This window comes from Cuculus canorus, chromosome 26, assembly GCF_017976375.1.
Source record: "Cuculus canorus isolate bCucCan1 chromosome 26, bCucCan1.pri, whole genome shotgun sequence".
Lineage (NCBI taxonomy): Eukaryota > Metazoa > Chordata > Aves > Cuculiformes > Cuculidae > Cuculus > Cuculus canorus.
The window spans coordinates 6,463,288-6,478,898 of record NC_071426.1 but is presented as its reverse complement, the minus strand read 5'-3'; the positions used below and the strand labels follow the sequence as shown (position 1 = coordinate 6,478,898).

General features: G+C 47.0%; 2 protein-coding genes across 7 annotated transcripts in view; both read left to right on the top strand.

The window, feature by feature from the left end:
- LOC104067019 (tetraspanin-15) overlaps positions 1–12,297 on the top strand; it is a 66,283-nt gene extending 53,986 nt beyond the window's left edge. For 2 of the 6 annotated variants that reach the window (XM_054088829.1, XM_009569705.2), the window contains one exon: positions 10,209–12,087. In XM_054088829.1, the coding sequence (XP_053944804.1) occupies positions 10,209–10,448 (240 nt within the window). In that variant the 3' untranslated portion in view covers positions 10,449–12,087. The other 4 variants (XM_054088830.1, XM_054088831.1, XM_054088832.1 and 1 more) reach the window with 4 other exon arrangements.
- A 1,775-nt stretch (positions 12,298–14,072) lies between these two features.
- Positions 14,073–15,611, top strand: part of LOC104067020 (electrogenic sodium bicarbonate cotransporter 4) — a 33,217-nt gene continuing 31,678 nt past the window's right edge. The window contains 1 exon segment of the mRNA XM_054088835.1: positions 14,073–14,248. The gene's annotated coding sequence lies outside the window, so the exon portion shown is untranslated.

The window sequence follows — 15,611 nt, the reverse complement described above, 5'->3', positions numbered from 1 at the left end:
TTGAAAAATGCCTTTCATCCCTTTTCGAGTTTCCATGCAAACTTGTTTCTTACATCGTTCTTTTGTTTGAGTCCAGTCCTGTTTAAGGGCTGCCCATATAGTGGGTACTAAATTTATTCTACTGCACTCTATATTACAAATAATAGCCTCTCGTGCCCTTTTTTCTACTAAATTAGCCCAATTTATAGACTCTCCTACATATCAATCATTCCCTGATAATTCATGTCCTGTGGGGAGCAAAAGTCTTACTACATCAATCTCTTTTTCTAAACAGTCCTCACACCATCGCCTTGCGAGAGTTGCTCAGCGCCACCACTCCTTCTCAGAGGTATAACATATACACAAAACCCAAGGTTCACAAGATTTGCATTTGACGCAAGGGATTCCAGCAACGTGTGTTTTTCTGCCCTGGTTCATACAGTTTTTTCGAGCTTCCCGTGTTCAGCCCCTGTCATCCCGATCTTCCTCCGTGGATTCGTCAAATTGTTGTTCGGGGAACTGGTCCTGAGGATGATTGAGGTTTTCACCAGATGATTGTTGTAAGGATTCACGGAAGAGTCGTACATTCTTTGCCGGGATCCATCGGGGGCCGTTCTCTGTGGAGACACAAGCATAACCTCTGCCCCATGTAACAAGAGGATATGGTCCCATGACCTTACCTGTTTCTGGGTCATGAACCAATACCGGGGCTTTGACTCGTGCCTCAAGTGACACAGCTGTATTAAAATGTCAAACAATTGGAGGGTTGCTATCTATCAAAGAACAATTAAAAAAATTAAAAACACAAAGCTTTCTGCAAGCGCTCCTCAGGAGTAACAGTTCCTATTCCCCCTTTTTGTTGTTGCAACAGGCGTTTCAGCGATTGGTGAGAGGGCTCAATCAAAGATTGACCTGTGGGGGAATGAGGGATACCGGTAATATGGGTTATGCCCCAAGAGTCAAAGAACGCCTTCGTTGAGGTTGAGATGTACGCAGGTCCATTATCTATTTTTATTTGAGAGGTTATACCCAAAGTAGCGAAGGCACGCTTCGAATGTTTGCGGACGTCACGTGCCTTTTCTCCTGGGTGACAAGAAGCGAACAAGGCAGCGGAGAAGGTATCTATGGAAGAGTGAATATACTTCAGTTTACCAAACTCTGAAGAGTGAGTTACATCTGTTTGCCATAATTGTAAACTTTGCAGTCCTCTGGGATTAACACCTCCTGCTATCAACGGGAAAGAATGTCTTTGGCAATCCGGGCATACAGTGATGATATTAGATGCTCGCTGAGAGGTGAGGCCAAACTGTCTTTTAAGGCCTCCCGCATTCTGGTGAAAAAAGGAATGGCTAAGTTTAGCTTGTGCTATGCGATCAGACAATACCTGCACTGGTAATGTCAACAGATCGGCTCATCGATTCCCTTCTGCAATAAAGCCAGGTAGAGAAGTGTGTGATCTAATATGCATAATAAAATAGGGGTGAGGACGAGAATCCAAAAGAAAGATGAGCTCCTGTAACAAGGCAAAAAGTTAGGATGTGAGAAGTCGCGCACAAAGATGCTTCAGCTCTCTCTACAATCCCTGCAACATAAGCAGAATCAGTAACAAGATTAAGTGGTGTGGTCCACTTCCAGAAAACTCGAACTACCACAGTCAGTTCCACTATTTGGGGGGATCCAAGAACGGTGTCTATGTCTGAGTTCCATCGTTCATGTTGGTCATCCCACCATAAGATAACTGACTTATGCGTTTTCCCGGACCCATCTGTAAATACAGTGAGGGCTTGTAATGAATGGTTGGTCACTCTTTTTTGGTTTAGGCATTAATCGAAAATCAGCATTGAATAACTTATGCGAAGGCGGATGGGATGTGAGTTGTCCTGTATAGTCAGTAAGTGCCATAGTAAAGGCATCTGATTGCTGATAAAGCCATTGCAAATACAGATTTGCCACGAGCAGACAGATGCAAGTAAAATCCATTCCTGATAATGTTAATAAGCCCTGCCTGGCTTTAATGATTAATCAAGCAAACATTTCGTGCTGAGTAAAAATAGTTTTTGAGGATTGATTCGGCAAAAAGATCCATTCAATGATCAACAGTGGGTCTGATTTTCTAGGATCCCACTGGAATATCAAAGCATGAGATCATCGGAACGGGCAATACAAAAGGCTTAATGGAGGCTATGTGTCCCTCTGGACCTCGAATTTGGATTAATTCCAGACTTTGGTGACTGCTACCAGTCCCGCCGATTCCAGCTAATGTTTGGGAAACATTGGCTAAAGGCCATTGTGGTGGCCATTTGGTCTGAGATACTACAGTAACATCAGCTCCAGTGTCAATAATCCCATTAAGCACTATTTGTTGTTTGGGGTCCACACCATGATCTTAATTTCACCAACGCTATCAGAGTCAATGACACCTGGTAATACAGAAAGTCCCGTTAAGGTTGTAGATGATCTTCCCAACAATAATGCTTGAGTCCCTGGGGGTAAAGGTCCCGAGACATCTGTCGATAATAAGTGAACCGTAGAATCTAATAACGTTACTGTGCGTGAGGTTGCCAGGTCCAGTCCGGCACTACCCACTGTTGCTGGGCGAAGACATGAGGTGGTGCTGTTTGCCTCTGAGGGGTTTGGAAGGTTGGCTGCGGTGTTTGTGTCTGCGCGTCGCTGCCCCGCGCTCCATGGTCGGTTTCCCTGTATTGGTTGTCCCTGAAAATCATACTTAGAGCGACATTGATTAGCATAATGGCGCCCTTTTTGGCATCTGGGACAAATTCCAGGTGCTTTGGGTTGAGTTTCAGCATTAGTACTTAGACAATTTTTTTTCAGATGTCCGGGCTTGCCGCAACCATAACAATTATTTCCCGGTCCTGTTGGACTCATCGGACCGCGCATGGCCGCGAAAGCCGCAGCCATAGTCTCATATTTATGATCCATAGTACCAATTCTGTTACAAGCTTCCACCATTTCAAGCAACGTAGGGTTCGGGAGAGATTTTAACAGCTTCTTACAATCCACATTAGCGTTCTCAACAGCTAGTTTCAGCAATAAAATTTCCTGGGCCTCCGCATTATCTATTTGTCGTTCAAGAGCCTGTTGTAATCTATCTATAAATTGCATATAAGCCTCTTGGGGTTCCTGGGTGATAGTAGTAAACGCTTTTTGTGGTTTCTGGGAATTGGGGACCTTCAAAAAGGCCTTTTTCGCCTCCCCTCCCACTGCCTCTAAAGCCTCCCGTGGGATGCGAACCTGACCTACAGGATTAGCATGAGGACCTGTACCAGTGAGATGTTCAATAGTAAGTGCAGCTAGGTCAGGGTTATTGTTACCGGCATAAGTCTGAATAAGGGTTTGTAACCCCCTTCTCCACTGAGCCTCCCACCAGGAATATTGCATGGGCGTTAACAGCAGTTGAGCTAGAGACTTTAAATCATGGGGGGGTCATGACATATGTATCAAAACCAGAGGACAATAGACTCGTAAAATACGGCGAAGAGAGACCATGTTCCTTTACCGTACGGCGCAACTCCTTAACTACCGAAAAAGAAAGAGCCTCCCACTGAGCCCCCCCGCCCTTGGTAAATAACGGGGGCTACTATGGTTTTCGCGATTTCTAATTCTCCTTCTTGTAAGCCTTGGCGCCTTATATTAACCCATATATCATGTGGATCAGGTGGATAAAGGTCTGGCTCCTTTTCAGGGTTCACCGGTCCTGGATCAAAGGGATCCTCCTCAGGAGGATAGCCGACAGTGCACAGTTCTGGTACCGCGGAGGGTCCATCCTTTACTGGTGATAGCGGAGGGATAATTGGAGAGTCCTCCTCCCCTTTCACCTTGTCTCGGGGGCTCTTTTCTTGTACTTTTAAAGTCTCAAAACCACTCCTCCACCACGGGAGCATACGCTGTGCTTCAGCATTCCCTGTGCTTGCTGCATCCCACAGTTTAACCCCTCCATCATGCCAAAGTTCCCGCGTAAAAATAGTAGACTCAGTTACAGTGAGTATTTTTGCCTGTACCCATTTAAGTATTACTTTAAGATCATGCCCAGAAATATTTTTCCCTTGTTTCTTAAGAAGGGCTTTCATGAGTTCATATCCGTCTCTTTCAGGGGAAGACACCTGGTTTCCCATGTTTCCCACACCTCACCTCGCTTCTGTGGAGGGATTAGCGAGACCGGTCAATTCCTGCTTCCTTGCAGCAGCTCATTCAAAGTTCTGTGGGACTCACAGCATGGCACTCAGATAGGTGGATCATAGGCCCTGGCATTGATCATGTATCAATCACGTTGTCAGGTCACCAGTTTGCCGCTATTGAGAGATGGGACACAGCCTGATGCAAGCAAGATGTCGATTTTATTGTATTCTTAACATATATTTATACGAGTTATAAGTGACTTACAAGCGATGCGTTTCACGCTGATTGGTTATAGTCCATTGCTGTATGAGCTAATATTTGGCATTGCTGCATAGCTACAGATATCTACTCTTTTTGCAGGTCATTACCTTCTTTAGACAGTTACAAGGTTTCCTCCTATCTAGATGGTTGTTATGCCATTTGCACCTAGCCCACGTAGCTGTTACTCCTTGCTCTTCTTTTCTTGAGGGGAGTTCTTGTTTTTAGCTTATCCAAGGGTCTGTGGCTGAGCTTATCCAACACATCTTCCTTAAACAATCGTTCTGTACTTTGGGTTTTTCCACTGCCTGTCAGACCTTGTCCTACAGGGTACCACCAAATGACGAACAGCATTCTCATAGAATCTTAGAATCATGGAATGGTTTGGGTTGGAAGGGTCCTCAAAAATCATCCAGTTGCACCCCCTGCCCTGGGCAGGGACACCTCCCACTGGATCAGGGGCTCCAAGCCCCATCCAACCTGGCCTTGAACCCCTCCAGGGATGGGGCAGCCACCACTGCTTTGGGCAACCTGGGCCAGTGCCTCCCCACCCTCATTGTGAAGAATTTCTTCCTTATGTCTAATCTAAATCTTTCCCCTTCCAATTTAAAGACATTCCCCTTGTCCTATCACACCCTTGGAAAATGTCCCTCCCCAGCTTTCCTGGAGCCCCTTTCAGCAGTGGAAGCTGCTCTGAGGTCTCCTCAGGTCCTTCTCTTCTCCAGGCTGAACAACCCCAACTCTCTCAGCCTGTCCTGATAGCAGAGGTGCTCCAGCCCTTGGATCATCTTTGTGGCTTCCTCTGGACCCATTCCAACAGTTCCATCTCCTTCTTATGCTGGAGATTCCAGAACCAGATGCAGGGCTCCAGGAGGGGTCTCATAAGAGTGGAGTAGATACAAATTCCAGCCTATATATCCATATATTTATATATCTATATATAGATATAGATATCTATCTCAATCACTTAAAAAATTGTGTATATATATATATATATATATGTGAAATATTATCACTTCCCAGTGGGTCTGTGTGCTTTACTGTTTCCCTTGATATGCAAAGGTCTTTGGATTTATTTTATGCATGCAACTGTTCTCGCATAATATAAGAGCAGCCACTCGATCTTGCACCATGCAAACCCTGCGCATTTAAATCCCTCAGCAAAAAAGATCAGGTTGGATGGGGCTTGGAGCACCCTGATCCAGAGGGAGGTGTCCCTGCCCATGGCAGGGGGTTGGATCTGGATGTGCTTTAAGGTCCTTTCCAAGCCAAGCCATTCCACGACGCTATGAAAGCTGAGACCACAGCAGAGCGGAGACTCCCAAGGCAGTGGTGCTTGGTGTACTTTGCTGAACACCAGCCAGCAAGAACAGGCAATTTTCTAACTCTAAATGACCCGTGAGCAGTGACTCCCAAGCAGTGCTCCTCTGCGCTCAGCAGTGATTACTGTCACAGAGAGGGGAAGTCTGGCAGAAAAGTAGCTTTTTAATTTTTTGAGCCTCCTACTTGATCCATTTTGCTAACACGCTCCTCTGCAATAACGCCTTCCTTCATCCTGCAGTGCAATAAAATCAGTGCTGGCGTTAGAAGTCTCTTTACTTCTGGAAAACATGGTGCCCTTGGTGCCCGAGATATTGAACGCATCTATATTCCTGACAGCTTTTTCTGTTTTCATTAAGTGAATGAGGATATTTAGAGGCGAGCTGGAGTGGAAGTTGGTTCCTAACTCAGAGCAGAGAGAAGGCTGTGGAACACGGGCTGCTGATTGAGGACTCACATGTTTGATTGCCCTGCAAGATGCGACTGGAGGAGCTGAGCTCCTTTTGAGCGCTCTGCAAGGGCCCAAAATGCAGCCTTTCCACCCCAAACTGAGCGACTGATTGCAAACAAGTGGAGTCCCTACAGGACAGTTAGCAGAGCTGGGGCTTGGAAAGGATGGAGCTGAGCAGTGAAGAGCCTCTTAATAAGTCCTATGGCACCTACATGGGAGAAGGAAATCATGGAATGGGTTGGGTTGGAAAGAACCTCAAAGCCCACCCAATCCCACTCCCTGCCATGGGCAGGGACACCTCCCACTGGATATGGGGCTCCAAGCCCCATCCAACCTGGCCTTGGACACCTACAGGGATGGGGCAGCCACCACTGCTCTGGGCAGCCTGGGCCAGGGCCTCCTCACCCTCACAGCAAAATATTTCTTCACAAGATGCCATCTCAGTCTCCCCTCTTGCACCTCAAAACCATTCCCCTTGTCCTCTCCCTGCTTGCCCTGATCAAGAGCCCCTCCCCAACTTTCCTGGAGCCCCTTTCTGTACTGGAAGCTGCTCTAAGGTCTACCCACAACCTTCTTTTCTCCAGGCTGAACAATCCAAACTGTCTCAGCCTGTCCCCATATGGGAGGTGCTCCAGCACTCGGATCATCTTCGTGACCTCCTCTGGACTGAGTGGCAGAAGGCTCTATGCTTCACCGGAACCACAGAAATTAGAGCATAGCTCAAATACTTGTATATGTTTAACTTTCTAAGTGCTGGAAGAGAAGGAATAACCATTAGCTGTGTTAAAGTATCCAAGGATCTGGAGAACAAGTCTTATGAGGAGCAGCTGAGGAACCTGAGGCTGGTTAGTCTGGAGAAGAGGAGGCTGAAGGGAGACCTGATCGCTCTCTGATTCTCCCGGAAGGGAGATTGTGGTGAGGTAGGTGTTGGTCTTCTCCCAGGTGACAGGCAATAGGATGGGAGGAAATGACCTCAAGTTGTGCCAGGGGAGGTTGTAGACTGCGTATTAGGGAAAATTTCTTTACTGAAAGAGTGGTGAGGCACAGGTCCAGGCTGCCCAGGGCAGTGGTGGAATCTCCATCCCTGGAAGGGTTCAAAGAACGTGTGGACATGTCACTTCACGACATGGTTTAGTGGACTAGGGGTAATTACATTGCCCTCAAGAAATCCCCATTTTAACCAGGATGCTGTGTTCTGCGGTACCTCGGACATCGCATCCCCATCAGGAGGACAGGAGCAGGAGGGATGATGTCCCTGAACTTGGCTGGTTTGGCAGCACTGGATCCATTTGCATAAAAGTTATTGTAAACACAAATCTTTTCTGGATTACTGTTTGGTTTAGAGAGGAAAAAATGATGTATTTTCCTTAAAATTTGTCATTTCAGCGGGTTTTACTTGCTTAGTCCCTTCACTGTATCAGCAATAGGATTTTAATCCTCCCAATGATGCCAAGCCAATAGAAGAAAATCATGCTAAAGCTTGATATACATTTAAATATTATTTTAAAACTATAAATCCTTACAGGCTCTGCTGTTGAATAGGGATTATCACAATCTTATTATCTGGATCCACACTGGAGGGTAGCTCTGAGCTCTTCCTACCATTCATGGAGAGACAGAGCCATCTCCTGGCATCCTCCAACCAACCTGGGTCTCCTACATCCCTGCCTGGAGGGTTCTGCAGGGCAAAGGAGGGGCTGGATTTGGGATAGGAGAGCAGGAACCCAGCTGCTGTTTCCATGACAAAGTCTTCGGGTTTGTTATTGTAGCTTCTCCACCGAAATTGAGTTCCATCCCAGGTGACTGTGAGGCTGCACAGCCCAATCTTGGCCCTCCACACATTCTGTGTCTTGCACAGGTTCAGGCAGAGATGAATGCTGTCTCCATATGAAGACTGGAACATTTTGTGGAATATTTGAAAGGAGTTGCGCACTGAGATGGGTGTATGGTATGCAGCACAGCAGTGAATATTTTAAAGGCAGTGGAGAACCAAGCAGATAAACACTCAAAAGTCACCAGGGCTGTAAGAAAACCTGTTTTCAGACCATTTGGATAACAGAAGGAGGTGCTGAGATGTTTCCAGATTTCAGTTTTTCTTCCAGCAAAGAACCTTAATGGCATGAATTGGGCATTTCTGTAACTTCTGCAATCAAAAAAAAACCTTTTTAGGGGAGTCCTCATCCCTGGAGGGTTTCAAAGAATGCATAGATGTGGTGGTTTGGGCCATGATTTAGTGAGTATTGCGTTGATGGTTGGACTTGATGATCTTAGAGGTCTTTCCAACCTTAACCATTCTATGATTCTGTAACCATGAAGCCGTCCCAGGCACTTCGGCTGTTTTCTCGGTGACTAATCCTATTATCAGTGATTAGGTGGACTGTGAAGCAAGCAGAATGCGCTTTGAGGATCGGTGGGTGCAATTGGGGAAGTGTCAAGGGGGCAAGTTCCAACTGAGGACTTCAAGGAAGGGCTCTGTGTTGGGAGAGCATCCTGAAGGATGTGGTCTTCTGCTTCTGCCTCCTTGTTGAAGGATCCAGGGGAGTCTCCTTGGGATCCACCTCCAGATGAGTTTGGGAAGGCAAACTAAACACTGAGCTGCTTTAGGGTGGCTTCTGTGCAAAGCCCAAGGGCCCTTTTCCGGCTCTGAAAGGCAGATAAACCTCAGCGCTCTTTGGGTTTGCCCGTTTGCGTTCCGCTCGCTAGGCAGCACCTGATTTGCTTTTTCCCTATGGATTTTTTGTCCATTTACTCCTCTGGGTGAATAGTTTTCCCTTTCCATGATGGGATAAAATGCTCCCTAATTTGAGAAACATTACAACCCTTTGTTCTCATCCCCATTTATCTTTCTCTTAGTGCTCCTGCTTTCTGGACTATTTAATAGATCGATTAGGACCCAGAGAAATGATTAATAATGTTTTTCAGTTCCAAAACAAATGTGCCACAACAGCATCGGCGATTCCAGCTGATGGATGGTACAGGTGCAGCTGGGTTATTTATTGACTCTTTGTTGTAAGGAATTGTTGGGCAGAAAAATGTTTAAACTACCAGCAATGGAAATATGAGGAGAAACTGCAAGGCTCAAGGTGGCCTCGTCCTTCTCCATCCCATCTTGTGCATTGAAAATACCTACAAAACTGCACTGTTTGTGTCCTAGTGATGACCCCAATGGGTTTATATGGAATAAAACTTATTTCTGTGGAGCAGTAGGCAAGATGGGTAAAGGGTTAATTCGGAAGAGGTGGTTTGTGCTGGAAATGCTCTGATTGCAACCATGCCCAATGCTCTGACTGGCACTGTGGCCCTCATCTGTGTCTGGCCTGCAAATAGCTCCTCGTGCCAGCTTACTCACCTTATGTTCGCAGCGTAGCACCATGAAGGAAATGTCAGGTGAAATCAAAGCAACATGCTTGAAATCTGGCACTGATGAAAATGCTTTTTTCCTTCCTCTTCTACAGATGTAAAGTGTATTTTTTAAACTCCCAGCCAGTAGGGAAATGGTGTAGCTCAGTGCATGCAGCAATGTCTGAATTTTAGCAAGAGCCTGGGCTTCTGCCGTTCTCTGCAGTGCTCGTTGTGACATCCGGCTCATCCACGTCAGGGCTGATGTGGGAAGATGTGAGATGGATGTGGTCATTAATGAGTTTAGCAATGAGCCTGTTGCTTAGGCAGAAGAATTTATAGAATGGTTTGGGTTGGAAGGGACCTCAAAGCCCATCCAGTCCCACCTCCTGCCACGGGCAGGGACACCTCCCACTGGATCAGGGGCTCCAAACCCCATCCAACCTGGCCTTGAACCCCTCCAGGGATGGGGCAGCCACCACTGCTCTGGGCAACCTGGGCCAGGGCCTCCCCACCCTCATCATGAAGAATTTGTTCCTGATATGTAGATTTCCCCTCTTTCAGCCTGAAAACATTACCCCTTGTCTACCATTATTTTACTTGGTATTGTCCTCTCTTGTTTTGTGGCTAGGTTTGAAAGTCCAGATGACAGTTTCCCTTGCAGGAGAAGACATTCAGAAAGCATTTGCATGACTATAATGGACTTAACATTCATATTTTGCAGGTGATCGGCCTCGTGATGGCTTGGCTATATTGGCAAAAGCTCGATGAGATCTACTCCAAACTGGACAGCGTTGACTTCAAGATCCTGGAGATGCGGGATTTCAGCTTTGGGGCGGTGGATCTGAGCGGCGCAGGCTGGTGCTGGTGTTTGCCCAAGGAAGGGGGATACATTCCTGTCAATGCTGAGGAGGATGAAGATGAGGGGAATGAGGAAGGTGCCATCTGCCACAGCAAAGTGTGAGAAGGTGGAGGACCGAGAAAAGAGCTTGGCATAAAGCTCTTAGGGAGGTGGTGGACATTGATGGTGGAACTGCACATGGCAGACAGTTGGAACTGGATGATCTTTAAGGTCCATTCCAACCCAAACCATTCTATGATGTGATTTATCTTCTCAGGTTCAGTAGATACTTTGGGGGAAACTGTAAAGCAGCACTGGAAGGTTATAACTGCAATGCACTGAACGGGCACAGGAGCTCCCCTGGATCCTTTTTGAAGTGGTGTTTTGAAGCGTTTGTACATCTCTTTATTGTGGTTTTGGGGTATTTTTTACTTAATAAATGTGACTTCCTTTGTGTTTTGCAAAGTCACTTACATTCGGTTAGGCCGACTGGGCCATCGGGGTGGAAGTAGCACCGTCGTTGTTGCACTTTTGGGCATCTTTGTAGTTCTATTTAGCCTGAGCTCCTGAGTGATGTGTCCACAGTGTCGCTCAGTGAAGGAAAGACTGTGGTTTTTTTAAGTAATAAAGGTATTTGGGAAGGTGGAGGCTGGCTTTGTTTGGATGCCCAAGCAGAGAAATGTGGGTGAGTGCTGCTGTGCGACTGCTGGGCTCTGTCTCCCTCTTCTGCCCGTTTCCAGGCTTTGTTTTTTTACCTTCTCAAGAAGCAATCCCCAGCACAGGCCTGGAAAAACACTTCTTGAACAGTTTTTATCCCACAAACCATGTTGAAAATGGAGCTGTGAACTGCACTGGAGGAGCAGAGCAGTTCTTGAATTTTGGAGAAACTGGGGTGTGTGGGGTTTACAAGTGGAGAAGGTAAAACCAGCAGGGAAATCAGGTGAGCGCGGTCACTTAAGAAATAACAGTGGCTGCTGTGAGCAGGGCATCTTATAGGTTTTTTTGGTTTTCTTCCTTCTTCCGTCCTCTCTCCCAGAGGTGTTTGGGAACCTTAAGAAATACAAGCTGATAAATTCAACCCACTCTTTGCACTTCCATGTATTTGGAGAAAGAATCATTGAATTACAGAATAGTTGGGGTTGGAAGGGACCTTAAAGATCATCCAGTTCCAACCTCCTGCCATGGGCAGGGACACCTCCCACTGGATCAGGCTGACCAAGGCCCATCCAACCTGGCCTTGAACACTTCCAGGGATGAAGCAGCCACCACTTCCCTGGGCAACCTGTTCCAGGGCCTCCCCACTCTCATGGTGAAGAAATTCCTCCTTATGTCCAGTCTAAATCTGCCCCTCTCCAGTTTATACCCATTGCCCCTCATCCTGCCACTCCAGGCCTTTGTGAACAGCCCCTCCCCAGCTTTCTTGTAGCCCCTTCATGTGCTGGAAGGTCTCTCTAAGGTCTCCCCAGAGCCTTCTCTTCTCCAGGCTGAACAACCCCAACTCTCTCAGCCTGTCCTCGTAGCAGAGGTGCTCAAGCCCTTGGATCATCCTTGTAGCCTCCTCTGGACCAGTTCCAACAGCTCCATCTCCTTCTTATCTTGAGGATTCAACATAAAGAAGTATTCCAGAAGAATTTGGCCAACACCCTCAGCCCCATGGTGTGAATTTTGGGGTTGTTCTGTTCGGGGATAGGAGCTGGACTTGATGATCCTTGTGTGTCCCTTCCAACTCAGGGCATTCTCTGAATCTATGGTTTTTCTCTTTTTTACAGGACAAGCAGACACCAATGTCTTAATAGCGTTTTCCTGGCTGGGCAGAGTCCACTGAGCTGGACCCTGGTGTTGGTAGCACTCGATGGGTCGGATGCAAGCAGGTTTTCCTGCCTGGATTAATACGGGTTTTGGCGGGTGGTAAGCGATGGGAGATGGGGAGATGTGAATCCATCCATCAGTTTGTGTGCACAGCCCCCTTGTTCACAGAATCGTGGTCTGGTTTGGGTTGGAAGGGAGCTTAAAGCCCATGCAGTTTCAACCTCCTGCCATGGGCAGGGATATCGCCACTGGATCTGGTTGCTCAAGGCCCATCCAACCTGGCCTTGAACACCTCCATTTCCCAAGAACTGTTGGTCTGCAAATGCCTGGGAAAAAAAAAGGGTAAGGGAGATTTAAACAGGAACATGAAATCATGAATGCAGAAGCTTTTCTCCATGCTTACAAATGTGCCTCGTAACTCTAAATAAAGGCGATGCCAATAACATTCCCTCCTTCATCCTACATTTTGCATTTTGAAATCACTGCTGCTTGCTCCAAACCTAAGCTGAAAGAGGGGAGATTGAGATGAGATCTTAGGTAGAAATGTTTTGCTGTGAGGGTGGGGAGGCCCTGGCCCAGGTTGCTCAGAGCAGTGGTGGCTGCCCCATTCCTGGTGGTGTTGGCCAGGTTGGATGGGGCTTGGAGCCCCTGATCCAGTGGGAGGTGTCCCTGCCCATGGCAGGGCATGGGACTGGATGGGCTTTGAGGTCCCTTCCAACCCAAATCATTCCATGATTCTACCCTGCTACACGTGGAAGAGCAAATCTAATAAAACAGGAGCTGGGAAGAAAATTGGAGCAGAGATAAAGTATTGAAAAGGTTTTGCTTTACTTCTGCTGAGACTCCAGATTGTGCCATCGAATAACATCCCCAGATGCAAGGGAAAAGCACCGATATTAATTACAGAATAACAGAATTGTTAAGTTTGGAAGAGAGTTCTATGCTCATCAAGTCTAACCATCAACACAATACCAACATGGCTATTTAAACCATGTCCCAAAATGCCATGGCCACACAGTCTTTGAACCCCTCCATAGATGAAGGCTCCACCCCTGCCCTGGGCAGCCTGGTCCAAGGCTTCACCACTGTGGCAGTGAAGAGATTCTTCTTAATACCTAATCTAAACCTCCCTTGCTGCAACTTGAGGCCTTTTCCTCTCGTCCTATCTCGTTGCTTGGGAGAAGAGACCGGCACCCACCTCACTACAACTTCCTTCAAGGTAGTTGTAGAGAGCAAATTCAAGAGAGGCTTGAAGTCTGATTGCCCAGTCCTTATTTTTTTCCTTAACGATGAAACCAGCCATGACGATGTGCTGCTGCTTTGATGCAGATTTATTGATACCCTTGTTAAAAGGCAAAGCGGAGGTGAGCAAGCCAGGCGTTAAATAGAAGCTGACAGCTCGGGAAGCAAAGCAGGCATACTCATGTGAGTGAGAGCTTGGGTTTCATTAAATCAAATTTACAACACATTCAACCCATTAAAAGCAAAATGTGGAAACTACAAAATAATTTTGGGGTGTAGCCTTGGTCACTCACCCACACCCAACAGTATTTGATGGTCAACGGGCTGATTCTATCACTCCTGGGGGCTTTAGGTGCATTCTCATTGATAGTGATGCTTCTCTGCAGCTCCCGGAGGAATTTCCTTCCATTCCTTAAGATCAGGTGTAGAAGACATTGCACAGGGAGAAAAGTAAAAGTAGTTGCATTTCTAAATCCCCAGGGATCTTGGCAAAACTGATGCATAAAACCCCAAACCCAACAACAATCCCAGAAGACACAGACCCTGCAGGTTGGTGAATTTTCCTACACCCCAGTGGTCTGATTTCTAGAGAACACCACTGCACAAAACCAGATCTCCAATGGCTTGAATGTCCCCTCCTCTCCAGCGGTCTATTTGCATCCCATGATTCCTTTCTGCTCCCAAAGTCAATCAGTGTCGCCTAAAATACATTTTAACCTGGGAGCTACAAAGTGTTTGGCAGTAGACATCGATACAATGGTCACAAGTGCAGTTTTATCTCAGGGCAATCTGGGCTCCTGCAACCACCAGCGCCTGTGACTTTACTCTGTGTCCCCATCCTCCAATTTCTGAGCAGTTTTGGGGAGTTCAAGGTGAGTTTATTAAAGGTAAGACTTGGTTTTGTGGAACTGAGACCTGGTTGGGGTAGTGGGGTTTAATTGGTAAAGATAGAGCCATGGAAATGATCCAAAGGCTGGAGCATCTCCTGTACGAGGACAGGCTGGGAGAGTTGGGGTTGTTCAGCCTGGAGAAGAGAAGGCTCCGGGGAGATCTTAGAGCAGCTTCCAGTATGGGAAGGGGCTCTTGATCAGGGAGTGCAGGGATATGACGAGAGGAACGGTTTTGAGCTGCAAGAGGGGAGATTGAGATGAGATCTTAGGAAGAAATGTTTCCCTGTGAGGGTGGGGAGGCCCTGGCCCAGGTTGCCCAGAGCAGTGGTGGCTGCCCCATCCCTGGGGGGGTTCCAGGCCAGGTTGGATGGGGCTTGGAGCCCCTGATCCAGTGGGAGGTGTCCCTGCCCGTGGCAGGGGGTGGGACTGGGTGGACTTTGGGGTCCTTTCCAACCCAAAGCATTCTATGACTCTATGAAAACAGCACTCTTCTCCCCTTGTTTCTTGAGCATTTGCAGTCATGTTTTCCAACAATTCTAGTCTGTATCACGTCGCCTTTGTATGCAAGGATTCTGGGGGAAGAATAGCTTTGTGTATAGAAAATTAAAGGAAGAAATGCCAGACTATGTGAGTCATAAGTCAGCTGTAACCAATCAGTACCTTTCATGTCTTAGTTGATCTAACACGGCACCAGTTTCTCAGAAGAGAGGCTTTTTTTTGCTACCACAGACCTGTGGTAGAGCTCTCCCCAGCCAAGCTACGCTGCAATAAAAAAGCCATATTTCTTCCCAAGAAGATGGGTGTCCCTATCCATCACCCGAGGACCCACAGCTCCTGGGGAAACCTCTTTAGAGGGCTCGAGACACTTCGTCTGTGAGAACGCACCAGGTCATTTTTAGAGCAGAAATCGTTATGCCTGCAGATGGAAGCATACTTTGCTGTTTCTCCTGCCAGCACCAATGTCCTAAAATCCTCAGAATTAGCCCCATAATGTTATTCCTGGGAAGCCAAGTATTGTGACTGGTGTAACCCCTCAGTACGCCCAGGTCTGGGGCATGGCTGTCCATCCAGAGGTTGTTAGGACACAGTTGTCCCTACAATAAATTCATTACTGCACATGTGCAAAAACTGTTGGGTTAATGCAGTCAACCCCCTGCCCAAATCTTTTAAATCAAGAGGTTTGAAGAAATAGCAACTGGGTTAAGAATGAAGCCCACACTGGGCTAATGATGGTCTTTGCCGTGGGGAGAAAGGGTCAATAATGCAGTGACGTGAGCAGAGCCGACCTGGCCAGCCCTGGATCCTTCCAGCTTTATAGTCTTAACATATTTGGCTTGAATTGAGA